Source organism: Spodoptera frugiperda, chromosome 20 (genome assembly GCF_023101765.2).
Source record: "Spodoptera frugiperda isolate SF20-4 chromosome 20, AGI-APGP_CSIRO_Sfru_2.0, whole genome shotgun sequence".
Lineage (NCBI taxonomy): Eukaryota > Metazoa > Arthropoda > Insecta > Lepidoptera > Noctuidae > Spodoptera > Spodoptera frugiperda.
In genome coordinates, this window is record NC_064231.1 from 13,472,182 (window position 1) to 13,487,107 (window position 14,926).

General features: G+C 34.2%; 1 protein-coding gene across 1 annotated transcript; it reads right to left on the bottom strand.

The window, feature by feature from the left end:
- Positions 1-7,055: 7,055 nt before the first annotated feature.
- LOC118262000 (basic helix-loop-helix neural transcription factor TAP) lies at positions 7,056-8,298 on the bottom strand. The gene has a single exon (XM_035573083.2). The coding sequence runs from the start codon at positions 8,292-8,294 to the stop codon at positions 7,056-7,058; it is 1,239 nt and encodes a 412-aa protein (XP_035428976.2). The 5' UTR covers positions 8,295-8,298.
- Positions 8,299-14,926: the final 6,628 nt, after the last annotated feature.

Genomic DNA, 14,926 nt, shown 5'->3' on the forward strand with positions numbered 1-14,926 from the left:
CCATCACCTCTATATTAAATTAATACTCAAATAAAGTAATAGTGCTCAATCTGTGTATCATAGCAGTTGATAGGTCATACTTGTAGCGTGTGCGTGACACGTGTCGGGCGTGACGTCACACTTACCAACTGTCCCGCGAGCCGCGTGGCGATATTACACGCCTGTTTAGTGTTAACATGCCGGTCATTAGATTGCTTCATAGTTAAATATCAGTAGGTTTCGTTAGGGGTCAAAAGTGCCCGTCGTCTTTTGACATGTGTGAAGAAATTGGCGATTGTTGATGATGTGGAAGAAGTAAGTAGATATGTCAGAAATGTTCTATTTGGCGTAACCACGCATGGCAAGATATTATAAGATAAGACATTACTTTGACCCTATCACATTGGTTAATATATGTATATGTAAGTATTATAGTGTTTCTTCACTATTACTTTAGACAAGGTGCTTATTTTGGTGTGATTACTGCTTCACTGAACTCAAAACAGTTTATTCCCAGAGCCTTTTCGTTTCTAAACCAATAGATCCTAAACACAATAACAAACAGAATTAGATCATTTTACCTTTTCAAAGGACCTTATTTAAACGTTATAAAAATAGCCACAAAAACTCGTGTGAATTTCCAATTCTCACGTATTTTTTGCCATGCGTAATATTTGTAATCCATACTGTCCTAAAATGACACTTGAGTTCTTTTCTACTAGGTGGTACTTTTTGCCACTAAATATGACACGCTCGGTCTCAAGTGGGATAAACATTAACGATTACACAGTATTTAAAAAGCCATGAGCGATGATAGGGTTAATTTTCTGTCATTGTAAACGTGTGAATCTTTTTTTTTGTAATATTTTTATGGGATCATTTTGGTTGTGATTTTTAAGTGTTTAATTTAGTGTTAAGTTGGTACTTTCAGTATAAGTATGGTATTTATTTAGTATGATAGCTGTGGGAAAATGAGATTTCATATTTTCTCGTTAAAATTGTTTCGAATGGTAAAAAATACTTGAAGGGTTAGAATAAAATTTGCTACTAATAGGTACTATAAATACCTTTATAAATAAATGAGCTCAATTTTATAACAGTAACATTAAATTAGATATGGGCACAATTCTAGACACCGTGCTACTACTAAGAAATTTTTGAAAAACCGAAAATAGCCCAGTAATACTTTGCCCGACACGGGAATCGAACCCAAAACCCCTTGTCCGGCAGTCGCACTAGCGACCACTCGACCAACGAGTCAGATTCTATTTAGTGCTTTTCATTTTAAAGTCCATGATTAATAATATAACATTTTAATCTACTAAACCAGTAATCCATATAAGTAACTAGAATTACGTACAGATGCACACTCGACTCTGATAGCGTAACTCGCATTATTAATGTTATTTCAACAAACAAACACACAAAGATACAGTTAGTTTTCAATCAACTTCAAGTACCAAACTCGAACAAAGTACCAAATGTTGTTACTTTGGACAACCCTAGCTACACAACACAAAGAAATATGTATCTTAGCTTCCCAGGTTTAAGGTTGAAATTCGTCTATTCGAAATTATCTCCGTCTAATATAAAAAGTGCAGTCAATAATAGTTCTTATGTCAATTAATTTAGGGATTAATTTTAAATGTGAGGCAGAGATAAATGAAAGGTTTTCAAGTGTTTACGCTTGGTGTAAAATAAACTTTATCAAGTATACCTATACCATGCAATGGTTTTGCTTGTTTAAATTACGGACAGTTGCGTTATTGGTCACTTAGTAATCTGTTAATTTTTATTTCAGAATAAATTATAAATTAGCTAAGTAACACACTAAAATAGTTTAAAATCTATGGCTATTATCTGAAATAAAGAATAAGAGTTTATTTGCATTGTTATAAAATATTGCAGACAAAATAATAAAATAAATAAATAGATAGTCAACACGGCGCAATAAGACCAGTGTTTAGCTAAAATGCCGTGGCCCGAACACGATGGCTCGAGTCACAACACTGATTTTTAGCACTAGCCAATTGAATACAAATCAATAATTATACCTAATACTAGAGTTTTCATAGAATTGCCAGACATTTTTATGCAAACGGTAGCCACAAAATCTATTGATCGAAACCACATATAATATTTATAATAAATAATTTGCAATATTTGCTGAACGTCAAATCACTAAGCTCTTTCTCCCCAATTCAATACCACCAATTTAACAAAACCCCTACAAAATCCTAGCCACCACAATTTTATAGAGCAAAAAATCTGCGCCAGAGTTCTTTCTCTACTGGTTGCCTGATTAAATATCACTTTGAGTTTTATTACCTAGTGATAAGGTATGTTTTTGAATGGTAATTGTTAGGTAAATTGAACGTCAGCTGTATAGCCAATTTGTGGTGATGCCAATTCATCTTTTGGTATTAAATGCGGAGAATGACAGAATTGATACTTTACTGTATTAGGATAATGTTCGGAATTAGTTATATTGGGTGCTATGAATATTTGCTATGGGTTTTGGGTTCCATATTTTTATTCATATTCTGTTTTATGGTAAGATAAATGTAAGTAAGTAAGTAACTTTCGTACATTCAAAGACAACTATCAATTTTATTTTTATACATTCTTATTCCACTGGTTTTCTGGATGTTTTACTGATCACTGATAATGAATGGTGTAAGTAATAAGTTTGGTAAAAAGCCAAAACGACTAGGACATCAGCAGAAATAAATATAATTCCTAACCTAACACAAATTCTAAACGTATAATACGCTAGAATTGCAGTTTAGGAAGTGTAAAAAAAACTGCAATTCTAGGAAAAAATATGTATTTAATGACTTCGGGACTCCTGAGAAGAAGAGAAGATCTGTGTCTCAAAACTATTCAATAATTTGTTATCGCTTTTTAAAACACTGCTTCACTCAATCAAAATTGAATTTACAACCAACCACATCAGCACCCTTCCATTAAAAAACTTAAACAAACGAGTATATTAGCTTAGCGGACTAAACAAATACTGGCCGGAGGACGGACGGGATGAATATTAAACAAAATCAAACAAACAGACATACAGACAAAAAACGGGCCTAGGGCAAGTTGGTTTTACCTTAACGCCGTCAACATGTTTATAACGTTCAGCGCTCTGATTGGCCTGCTCCAATTAACCAACCAATCAGACGGCTCAACGCTGTAAAGTTTCGATCGTGTTAACGTGAAAAATATCTCGTATTAGGCCCTCAGACATCAATTAGCCCACGGCTATGTTTCTGGACATACGATAGTAGACATGTGTTGTATATTTGTTTTTTTTATAAAATCAACGGTTGAATTTTATTGAGGGCTGCTTGTGGTGTTTTTACTTGAAAGACACATAGCCTCAGGGTGCTTCGGTAGAATGAATTTATTTGTCGGTTTACGGGGATGGATTGAAAAGATTGCTGATGAATGATAGCAAAAAGTTTTGGTAAATACATAATATAAGGTAACGTTAGTGGCAACGAACTTCAACGGAGAAAAATTACATTTAAAGTTTACATGGCTGTAATGCATGGCTTTTATGAAATGATTAGTTATAACGCTATCGGTTTACTCACGTAACTGTTTGACGAGGTACTCGACGAGTTTCAAGACATGCTAGAGAATCATACTCATGAGCATTCCGCGACAATTACACGACTACTAAGTATGTATTATCTTAGTCGAGGGGTTCCTTAAACTTTAACCGCCATACTCAGAGACCTTTAATGGTTACTTAAACTTTTGTTTAGTAACGATTTTGTTCCGAAAATATAAGTAACCATTAAATGATTCTGAGTACGGACGTAAGAGAGTTTGGAAATAACGGACATAACATACTTCTTTTGCTAACAAGGCATTGTAAAAGGCCATTAATTTAACACTATTTACCGAAATGACACACAATGTTCCTCGCATCTCGTCAATATATAAAAATTGATTGGTTTGACTGCACACTGGGGTGGACCCTGAATGCATTCGATTAATAGCCGGTGCAGTAACTGCAGATTTGTGGGGAGATCTCGCTAAGTACCACATTTTACCAGTGTCGATGTTCAAGATAAAATATCTCGGATCTACGCGTTATTTATTACTTTAAACACATCTATTTAGTATTGTGAGGATTGGAATTAATTTATTGTTATTATAGTATAAAACTTAGTTACTTTTTACCCGACTGCGCCAGAAGGAGGGTTATGTTTTTCGAGTGTATGTATGTATGTATGTATGTATGTATGTATGTATGTATGTATGTATGTATAATTGTTTGGCACGCTCTGCAGCCTTAACGGCTTGATGGATTTTGACTTGAGAGGTGTCGTTAGATTCGTATTGACTGTGAGAGTGACACTGGATATATTAAAATAATAAAAAAAACAAAATGGCGGATTTTTGGCGCCAAATTCGATTATTTCTCACTCTCTAGCCTAAACTACTTGATGGATTTTGACTTGAGAGGTGTCGTTAGATTCGTATTTACTGTGAGAGTGACACTGGATATATCAAAATAATAAAAAAACAAAATGGCGGATTTTTGGCGCCAAATTCGAATATTTCTCACTCTCTAACCTGAACGACTCGATGGATTTCCGCTTGATAGGGGTCGTTTGATTCGTATTTACTGTGAGAGTGACACTAGATATATCAAATTAAAAAAATAATAAAACTAAAAATAAATAAATAAAAAAAGGTAATTTAAAAAACTAAAAAACCCGACTGCGTTTCTTTATAATATTAAAATGAAAAAACCCTAAAACAAGAAAGTCAACGTAAAATTTAAGCAGTCGGGACCCATTCTAGAAAGCCAGCCGTATGTGCCCTCACAAAGTCTTTATATTTAGAATGGGTCCCGACTGCTTAAATTTTACGTTGACTTTCTTGTTTTAGGGTTTTTTTTCATTTTAATATTATAAAGAAACGCAGTCGGGTTTTTTAGTTTTTTAAATTACCTTTTTTTATTTGTATTTTTATAATAATATTCTTTTTAATTTTCTACTTTGCTAATATTTTGTAATATTTCAAATGACTGAGATTGAAAACAATACTACCACTGTGGAGCTTTATGGACATAATCCTGGTCAAAATTTCTATTCAATATCTATTCATTACTAGAAATATTTTTTCCAAAATCCGTAATCTTTCGGAATCCAAGCGAAATACACAATTTGCACCTTTACACCTATTCTTATAGGGTCAATTTTGCTCTGTCATGTTTGGTTGTAAGAATAGGGTGTGTGTACCAATGTTTGGTATTCTCCGGTAGCCGTGATAATCCGTTGGTCTCGGTACATTGTGTATGGGTTCGGTTGTTACGGCGTGTCATTTGGTTTTCTAGTGTCAATGGAGTTAAATAAACGTGGTTTCATACCAGATAATTGCAAAAGGTGTGAGTTTTGTTTCTTTGTTGTTGACGAATTTAGGTAACGATGCTATAAACATGGAATTGTAGGGTGATGTTGTAGAATTTCTACTAACTAAGTTTTAAAGATTTGGTATAAAGATTTTCATATATTTTGCATGATTATTCTACAAATACTCGTACATATTTAAATTAATATGTTCGTATGCAGGTGCAAATGCAGCTTAAGAAAAATCTAGTTCTATTTTTATACCACAAAATTGCGATTTCTGATTAATAACGGATATCCAATCAATGTCATCATAAATATAAGTATGTATAGAAGTGAGCGACACTGAAATTAACTGTTCACTGTTCAGTCGGAAGCTAATTTCCTGTTTACACCATTTCGAATCAGGACTGCAGTGCAATGGTGCATGACGAAAGCGCAGATTTGTTCAGTAATTATTGTAATTTAGAAGTGACAGTTGGACACCAGGTGCTGTTTGTATGTATACGGCTATAATTGGGAACTTTTATTATTTGTGTATGGAATTTATATCAGAAGTAGAGGTGGTGTTTTGTTTTGATTATGGTGGCTATTTAGGAGATGGTGGGACTAACTGGACACCTACGATAAGGATTGGCTGCAGAGAGCTTTGCACAGAGAGGAGTGGATGGAGGGTAGGGAGGCCTTTGCCCTGCAATGGGATGGCCACGGTTAAAAATAAAATAAATAAAGGTGGCTCTTTATGCTCTGGATGGAATTAAATTATACCATAAGAGGAACTTGACTAGTTTCAAGCTATGCTAGAGGCTTACATTCATGAGCAGCATTCCGCGACACTCGACGCGACGATTGTTGCGCTGCTACTGCTAAAAAATCTATCAAAATGCTTCGACTACGTACTTTTCGTGATAGACTGATATCCGAACAATGATCCTTAAAATATGACATCTAAATAATTGGAGCAAACATAGCCGTCCAATAACAATGCACGTAACGAATTTTCAAAGCAAACATTAGTTTTCGAAAATCGGTAACTCGATCCAAACGGGTGCCCCTATTCTACCCTGTCATTATTACATTTACACTTTCTATAGTCCTTATTTCATTGTAGTAAGGTTTATAATTGAACGGTTGGAACGTTGGGTTAATTTTGTATAGATCCTGAACAAAGCTAGCATAGGGGTGCGCATAAGCATTCACAAGTTTTCGCTCTTTAACGTTCATTGTTCCTATTTGATTTATATTCATGGTGCTTTACTTGTATTATTACACAGTGGTAAATCATGCGTCAATTTCTCCCTTGCCAAACGTTAAACTAGGCTACCGTTTATATGCTATTGTTTAAAGTTGACTGATCGATACACATGCTGTACTTAACTGTCTTTGTGTAACGTTGTCATTAAATTCTGGGTTCCTATCTGTCTGTATTTGTGTCTCTACATATTATTGTCTTATATTCTTTTTAAGGATTTATTATAGCGTCGTTATAATAAAACAAATATTTACAAAATATAAAAACGTATTTTTATTTCACAAAAATGACTAGCAATTAGAATAGACTTTTACAAAAACCAACTTAATCTAAAACTATATCTTATTGTCTTTGGTATTATACAATTATCTACTGTAGAATTATTTTTATTTATTACTTAGATACTAGTTTGTATATTTATATAAAAAATAATTTGTACACAATGACTAGTTTTTAGGACATCAAATTTGAGCATTCACAACACTAGGAGCCCTGTTATAGAAGTTTCTGTAACATCTTTGGTCATTATAATAATAACTATTTTGTAAATACTCATTAGTATTTCCATTAAAACAATTAGTATCAGTGTATCCATACATAGAATTATTATATCTTCCATAATTACTATAATCTTCAGTCTTCTCAATCTTCCTGCTCTTTGCAGCTGTATCAAAAGCATTTTTGAATATTTCGTAATTCTTTTGATTGAAGTATTCTCCAGGCATATTATTTGCTTCATAACCTTCATTGTAGGATGGTGCGCCATACCTTTCGTATTGGTAAACTTGTTGGTTCATATCTTCTCCGAAACTTGATGGATGGGTGAAGAAACCTGTTCCTGTTGTAGATGTGATGCAATTTCCACCTTTATTGTTCACTGATACAGTTACATTTCCAACGTTAATGAGTACACCTTCACTAGTCTGCATGAAATTGGATCCATTTGGAAACGGTCTACTGAACCCTTGGAAGTTTCTGTAACTACCATCATTACAACCTTCAGGTTTATTTGGAACTGGGAATATATCTCTAAAAGCATCTTTTGTGATTTTCTCACCACCTATTGAATAGTTTTGTAGCTTCTCATAGTTTAGATTGTAATCTTCGACCGGAGCTTGTCCAGAATTTATGTTATCTAAAGATTCTAATGTTTCACTTAGAGCGAAAATGTAGTTATGTGCGAAGCGTAGAGTTTCTATTTTAGTTAACTTTGTGTCTTCAGGAAAAGTTGGTAGTACACATCGCAGTCTGTCTAAGGCTTCGTTCAGCATGTGCATTCTATTCCTTTCTCTATCATTGGCCTTCATTCTTCGGTTTCTCTTAATCTTCATGAGCTGTGTAGGACTTTTGCATCTTGAAATTCTGTTTTTTCCGTTGGCATATTTTCTTTTAGGCTTGTTAGGATCCTTTGGCTTTTTCTCTTTCTTAGGCGTCGATGTATTAATATTTTGTATGTTCTCTTCAAAAACTTTAACATCGTCTGTTGGATTTTGGAAGAGTTCGTAATCGTCGTTGAAGAGTTTTCTCCTCACATCTTTGGTTGGGGTGAGAGATATCCCAAGGTCTGAAGTTTCATGTTTGATTGGAGTACTGTTTGTGGAATTTATGAAGGAATCTGTGTACGAGCGATCGATCCCGGAGTCGTTGCTGCAGATGCTGTCGTTGAAGTCACAGTAGTCTTCGAAGCTGGTGCTGAACATTGTTGAAATCTGGAAAGAATAGAAAAGGATATTTAATATTTATTGATCGTATTCCAAAATATGTGTCGAATTTGTTAATAAATTATTATGGTTATCAATGCATAAAATAGAAAAGTAATCTATTTCAGAATACTAATTTATGTTTCTTACTCAAACTAACACTATTAAATTCATTTTGTTTAGGTTCATCAAACATCCTTCAAGCATACAAAACCAAGTGATGTTTTTTATTTCAAGTACAACATTTTGAGTGTTTAAACACCCCTTGTGAAGAAGTGAACCCTCATTGTTTGTCTTGCACCAATTACTACACGGGCAGGACAGGTGACCCTCCGACCAGACCGTTGCGTGACCAACACAGCAACACCGCACAAAGTCAGTTGCTGTTGAACTTTATCACTTCCTACTTCCGGACTGATTTCCTATTTTTAGGGTAATGTACACCCTAAATGAATGCATCGAATTGTTTTATTATTTTAGGGTAAGATGTCGATGTTTTATATGGAGTAATCTCAGAGCTTTTTTTAAACATCGTAAATTAAAGAATGTTGTAGGATATAAAATATGAATTTTAGGAAATAATATATCAGGTATTTTGTTTTAACCTTCTCATTTAAATATCTTTACGATTGTAATGCAAAATTCCCTTCAAAGTTCCGAATATATATTCTATACAAAACTTGAACAAATATTCCGAGACAATTCATGTGTTTGTGCTGTATTTTATTATTATACTTTAATACCCATTATTATTTTCTTATTGAAACCGACTTAACTAATCACAAACAAATCGGCGCCACGCCACCAGTTACAGCGCACGCGTCGGTCACGCTTCCCGCCCCACGTAGTATGTTATGCTATGATCTGCTACTGTTTGTTGTTGTATACTAAATCTTGGTTTCATTTCCATAGATACGGATTATAATTTCCTACTATTGTAGCTCTTTCTTATTTCAGTAGTTCTTGTTTCAGTTAAAATATTTTTTTAGGATGGCACTGTTGTTTTATCACTTCGCCCGCTTTAGGCGAAGCGAGAGGAAGTGTTAGACTTTTACTGACTAAATACCACCCCGTTTCTACTTCTGGTTTTCGAGTCGGAGCCCCTAAACCCGGTAGGTGATCCGCAGCTCCGAAATACTTTGAACTTTTAAATATAAAACAAATTTTTAAATAGAACTACTATGTCACACGTTTCTTCTAAATAAGCTCAATCTCTATTAAATAAGTTGATAACACCGTACCAGATACGTAGCCGGTCAAACAAGGGTTTATTTCCTTTACTATCGCACTTAGAGACATTTAATGATTGCTTAAACTATTCCTTAGTAACGATTTTGTATCGAAAACAATTACTAAGGACTGGGTTAAATAACCATTGAGTATAGCGGTTAATGTGATTAACGCAACTTTATGACTGAAAAATTTGCTCAAAGCGACACCACTTAAACTTTAAAACACATATACCTATACCTAAGTGCTAAAAAGGTTTTCAAAAACACTACAAACAATCTTAATATATCAATCGCACTATAGAGGGTGGGCCACCTGTGCACCGTACACGGCACGCGTCCGGCACGCGACCGGCAAACATTTGTTCCTACTATAGCCACCGAACCGGAACCGAGTCGGCAAGTTAATTGCCGGACAATTGTTATAGCTTTTAGATTATGAGTTGTCGTTGTAACAATTTGTGGGTTAGTTTTGATATGAATATTATGGTGTTTTATTTTTGGGGTATAGAGGTGTTTTTGTAGTACATAGTTTTGTTATATTATCCTTTCAGATTTAGTTTTAGCTGACGGGTATTGTACCTGAAACCTTAGTCTATTGTAACTGTGGCGTTAAACATTAAACCTATTGACTTGTTAATTATATTTTAATTACAGAAATAAATTATTCTCGATATTAGTTTGGTGTTTCATAAAAGAGGTGTTTAAATACTATTTAAGATTAAAAATACTAGTAATTTATCTCGTTGTCATTAATCCACAATCAAATGCCAATAATTATTTACTATTTCATGATTGTGTTCATTCATTATTTAATTCACAAAATTAAATGAAAACTATCATAAAAGATATGTACGATAAAACTTATACTCACTTTATAAAACTCCTTATAACTGAAATTACTACACAAAACACTAATCACAACACTAGAGTCAATTAAAAAATATTTTAAAATAAAAAATAATTAAAATAAATTTTTGTCCACCATGACTGGGTCGTGCGCACAGTGCAGGCGCGCGTGCGTCGCTTACTGGGGGTTGGGACGTTGTGTGCCCCGCTTTATGGGCCAGAGACTGGCACATAGGGCGGGTGTAGCCCCGCCCACAACACTTGATTTTCGAACAGATTTAAAAAATGTTGATGATTGATTTTACTGCGATTTTATCAATTGGTCGAGACTGGACAGTTAAAATTTAGAACATGAAAGTGTTTTTGAAGGAAGATATTAAAAGCAAGGAGTTCGTTACATAAATTAAAATGTATACAGTGGGAAGTTTTGTAAAATGTATTGTAGGTAACAAGTAACAGATGGACATTAAAACATCACATGTTACAACAACAATTGATGAATCAATTACAAAACAATTGTTAAGATAAAGTTTCAACCAAATAAGGATATTTCGTAGCGTCATCTCTCGTAGCAGATAGACTACGTAGTTCGTAGTCCATAGCTCGTAGACATCTCGTAGCGTCAAGCGTAGAAGTTGTAGACCGACAATTGTCTTCTGTAAGAAAAAGCTGTTTATTATTTTGTAACGTTATGTGGTAGTTTACTTAAAGTACCACATATGCATGTTACATCTGTGGTACAGGAAGCTATGAATATATATTATAATGTATGTAATACAATTCAATTGACTTAACATCCTATGTCCTCTTAACATGGAGCTGTTAGGGAGACCACCGAAGTTATCCATCGCGATCTGTCTTGAGTAGCTTCACGCTTCATTTCGCTCCACGTCATACCGATGCTCGTCACTTTTGTCCGTACGGTACAGCACCAGGTTTGTAAAAGACGGCCACGCTTTCTTTTCACTAGTTTGGGTATGTGGTCGGGACCTCTTCGGAGTGTGTGGCCTATCCATCCCTACTTACGGCGCTTGATCTATTGGTCGATCGGTCTTTCATGGCATATCTCCAAAAACTCTACATTGGGTAAGGTCTCGACTCCGTAGATTCAGAGAATGAGACGGCAATGTAAACAATTATTTGACAAATATTAAAGATTTTCCCTTAAAGATAATACCTCAGATAACTAAATTACATTACTGTATATTTGAACCCTTACTCTATAACGGTTGCTACAGCACTAGTGTAACATTTCTATATAATTGAATTACCTTGCTTGCTTCGCTATAATTTATTTAATAGTTTAATAGCGCGTACAAACTGTCTCGTTTTTTATTGCCAAACCCTTTTGTCGATATTGACAAGCCATAAAAGCCATAAATTATATAAATATTTGATCAGACACGCGTTTGTTATGTTTCGTTCAAGCCAAGGCGTTAAATGGTCATAGGGTTGTTGTGATAGTAGCACAGCTTCCATGTTTTATTAGGGTGAACCTGACCTGACTTGCAAAGAAAAACTAAAACTTATACCTATAGTTGTTAGTCGATAATAATATAATCAGCTTTACTGTTTGTTGGACCTTTATATTTACGGGTTGCCAACGGGTCCTTGGACCCTTAGTAAAAAAACCAAAATTCGGGAAAACGTTGGGAACCTCAGCTTTATATGATGCCAAAAATTTTGAAATGACATCGTTATGAATGGGTTTTTTAAGCCATAAACTTTATAAAAATTCATCATAATCAATTTCATCATATCAGTTAAAAAAAATACTATTGATTGTAGACCTCTCAACGATCAGTCGGTTTGAAGCCGGCCCAGAGCCTATTATATAGAATATTTTTACAACCTTGCAGTTGCAGTTAAAGGATTAAAAAACACATTCCTTCCATAATAGCTACATGTTATAACTGATTCGTCATAACAGTTTCCGGGTGATTGGTTGACAAATAGTTGCACAATGTAACGTTTTAACACCAAATGTTACCGACACGGATCAATGGCGATTTTTACTCGAATGGCGACTAACTGCGTCACGGTTGCAGCTAAAGGGTTAGGAGTAAATGTTTTGTGGGCTGTAGGTACGAAGGTTTTTGATAGTTTTGCTAGTAATAATAAGGCACATTATGCTTTGATATGAAATAAAAATAGTTATGATACCTAGTAGGTATACACACAGATCTGAGAGGGACAATTAAAGATTTTACTTTAAAAAGATTTCTACTTATTTTTTGTTTTGTTTCTGTGGTATCTACATAGGCAGTAAGTGCTAGTTTAACGAAAAATCACGGTTTACTCACGTAGATACATTAATGCAGAAAAGCTCTACTCGTTTCGAGTCACAGAGGGACTCTTCATCATGAGCAGCGTGCGCAGCTGCCGATGTCGCCGCGTCTCATGATCATGATTTAGTATGTCTCATGATAATTATGGTATGATGTTAAGTATGTATTAAACGGTCTAATGTATTTTTCAGCTCCTTAACACTATTAATATTTATAACAATTTTAACTAGCTTGCAAAAATAAAAATATAACATAATTAATAACGAATTCTCCAACAGGTGGTCTTTTAAATCACTAACAACGTAGTACTAAGACCCTAATCTCAAAATTACCCCGTTCATTTTAAAATAATAAATAAAACGAACGTTGGGGCAGTCTAGTATAGTTACTGTGCCGTCACCACGCTTGAGAGCCCATGAATGCATTAAATGTTCCTACATACACACGTTGCTGAAGGGTAATACAGTTATTTTAGGGATGTGATCATGATAGAGGATATATCGATACGAGATACGATGTTTTGAAAGGAATAATAAATCTTGGCTTAAGAAATCAAACCTTAGGTAAGGTTATATGATTGGTATGGTTATGATAAGATAATTGTTATAATATTAATTTAAGCTAGACTATGGCTCTTCAGTTCTCCATTATATGAGATGGTTTGTCACTGCAATTTCCATTTTTGCCAGGTAAAAAGTTTGCGTTTTTTATCAGCCTCTTAGTTAGCGATTAAAATACAGTGATGATTAAAGTAGTCTAGCCTGGAATACTTCTGTGTTATTCACTCCTATAAAAAAGTATCGATACGATCCCATCCCTAGAAGATACAACCCCATCGCACGCGCCCCTCGCGCCGCCAAACACTAGTTCGCCACCGAGCATAATTCTGCGGACTTAACCCGCGCCCGCGCACACTTGCACACATCATTATATGCTTGTTGCTTTATTGACTTCGTTTCTTCTTAAAATATACGTTTTTATGAAAATAATCTTCGGTCGTGATTTAACTTTTTCTTACTTGCTAATGTAAAATGGAATTTCAAGTAGAAGTTTGGGTAGGTACCTAATAGGTATCTTTCATCAATAATTCTTCAGATCAATAATTTGAATTGCTCTGATTTGGGTAAAAGACATTTAATGATGTATCTTTAAAGTAAAAAGTATTTAATAAGAGGAACGATCGACGTAACGAATTCAGTGAAGTATTTTTTGTAAGAGATCTAAGGTTCGTGTACAACCTATAATAGTTATTTTCGTGCGTTCTAAACATATCTACAAGCTTGCATATTGCAAAAAAATGTTATTGTTTTTACTTGTGGCAACTTGGTTAGTGCCTAATCAAAGCAGATTTTTCGTATTTTGCTGTAAAAATGTAATCAAATACTTATACTCCTCCTCGCTCATTTAGAAATGCTTATTCTCCAACATCAGAATTACACAGCTCATAACCCAACTTTAAAACTCCAATCTTTTTCACAAATAAAAACATTTCACTATAAAAAAAAATATTTACCTATACTAAACGCAATAACATGACGTTAATCTTTTAAATATTAAAACATTTATACAGAAGAGTTGCATAATCCTGGCCGGTTAGAAAAAAACCTATACATCATCTATTGTTGGAGGGAGTTTTAAAATGTTAAAAAGGTTTGTTGTCAAGGGTTTATCCGAAGGGTTGTAAATAATGACGGTGCAAGTCTTTATAGAAAACTAAACGGTCGACTAAAAGGGTAAGCTTTTTGAATCTGAGTGCATGTTTCGAACGAGAAAGGTTAAATTTTAGTGCCGAATTACAATAAAAATGGCTATAGGAAATTTTTGCATATTTTTTGTCAATATTGGACGAATTTGTTCGATGCTTCATTTAAAAAACTAGTTTCATTATTTTATGAACTTTAATAAGTAATATTTTCTTTATAATTCTTAAGCTCCTCTTCATCATAATTATTTGTGTAAATAATATAAATATTTATGGTATTATTCAAATAAGTATTAACCGCCAAGATATCTGTTTGCATTCCTTGCGACTAGGGGCATCTGTAGTATCAATAGTAGCACAATATTCATAGGACTGCATATCAAATGCAACGAAACTGACGTTATCTTGACACATAGCTGACAAGTCGTCAATACAAGCCACTTTTATTAGAATTAATAAAAAAAGAAATGTAATACACGACAAAATGTAAACACAACGCTTATTTGTAGCTACAAATCACTGTTTCCAAGTGATTTTTAATAAAATGTTCTGCATTAATATTGA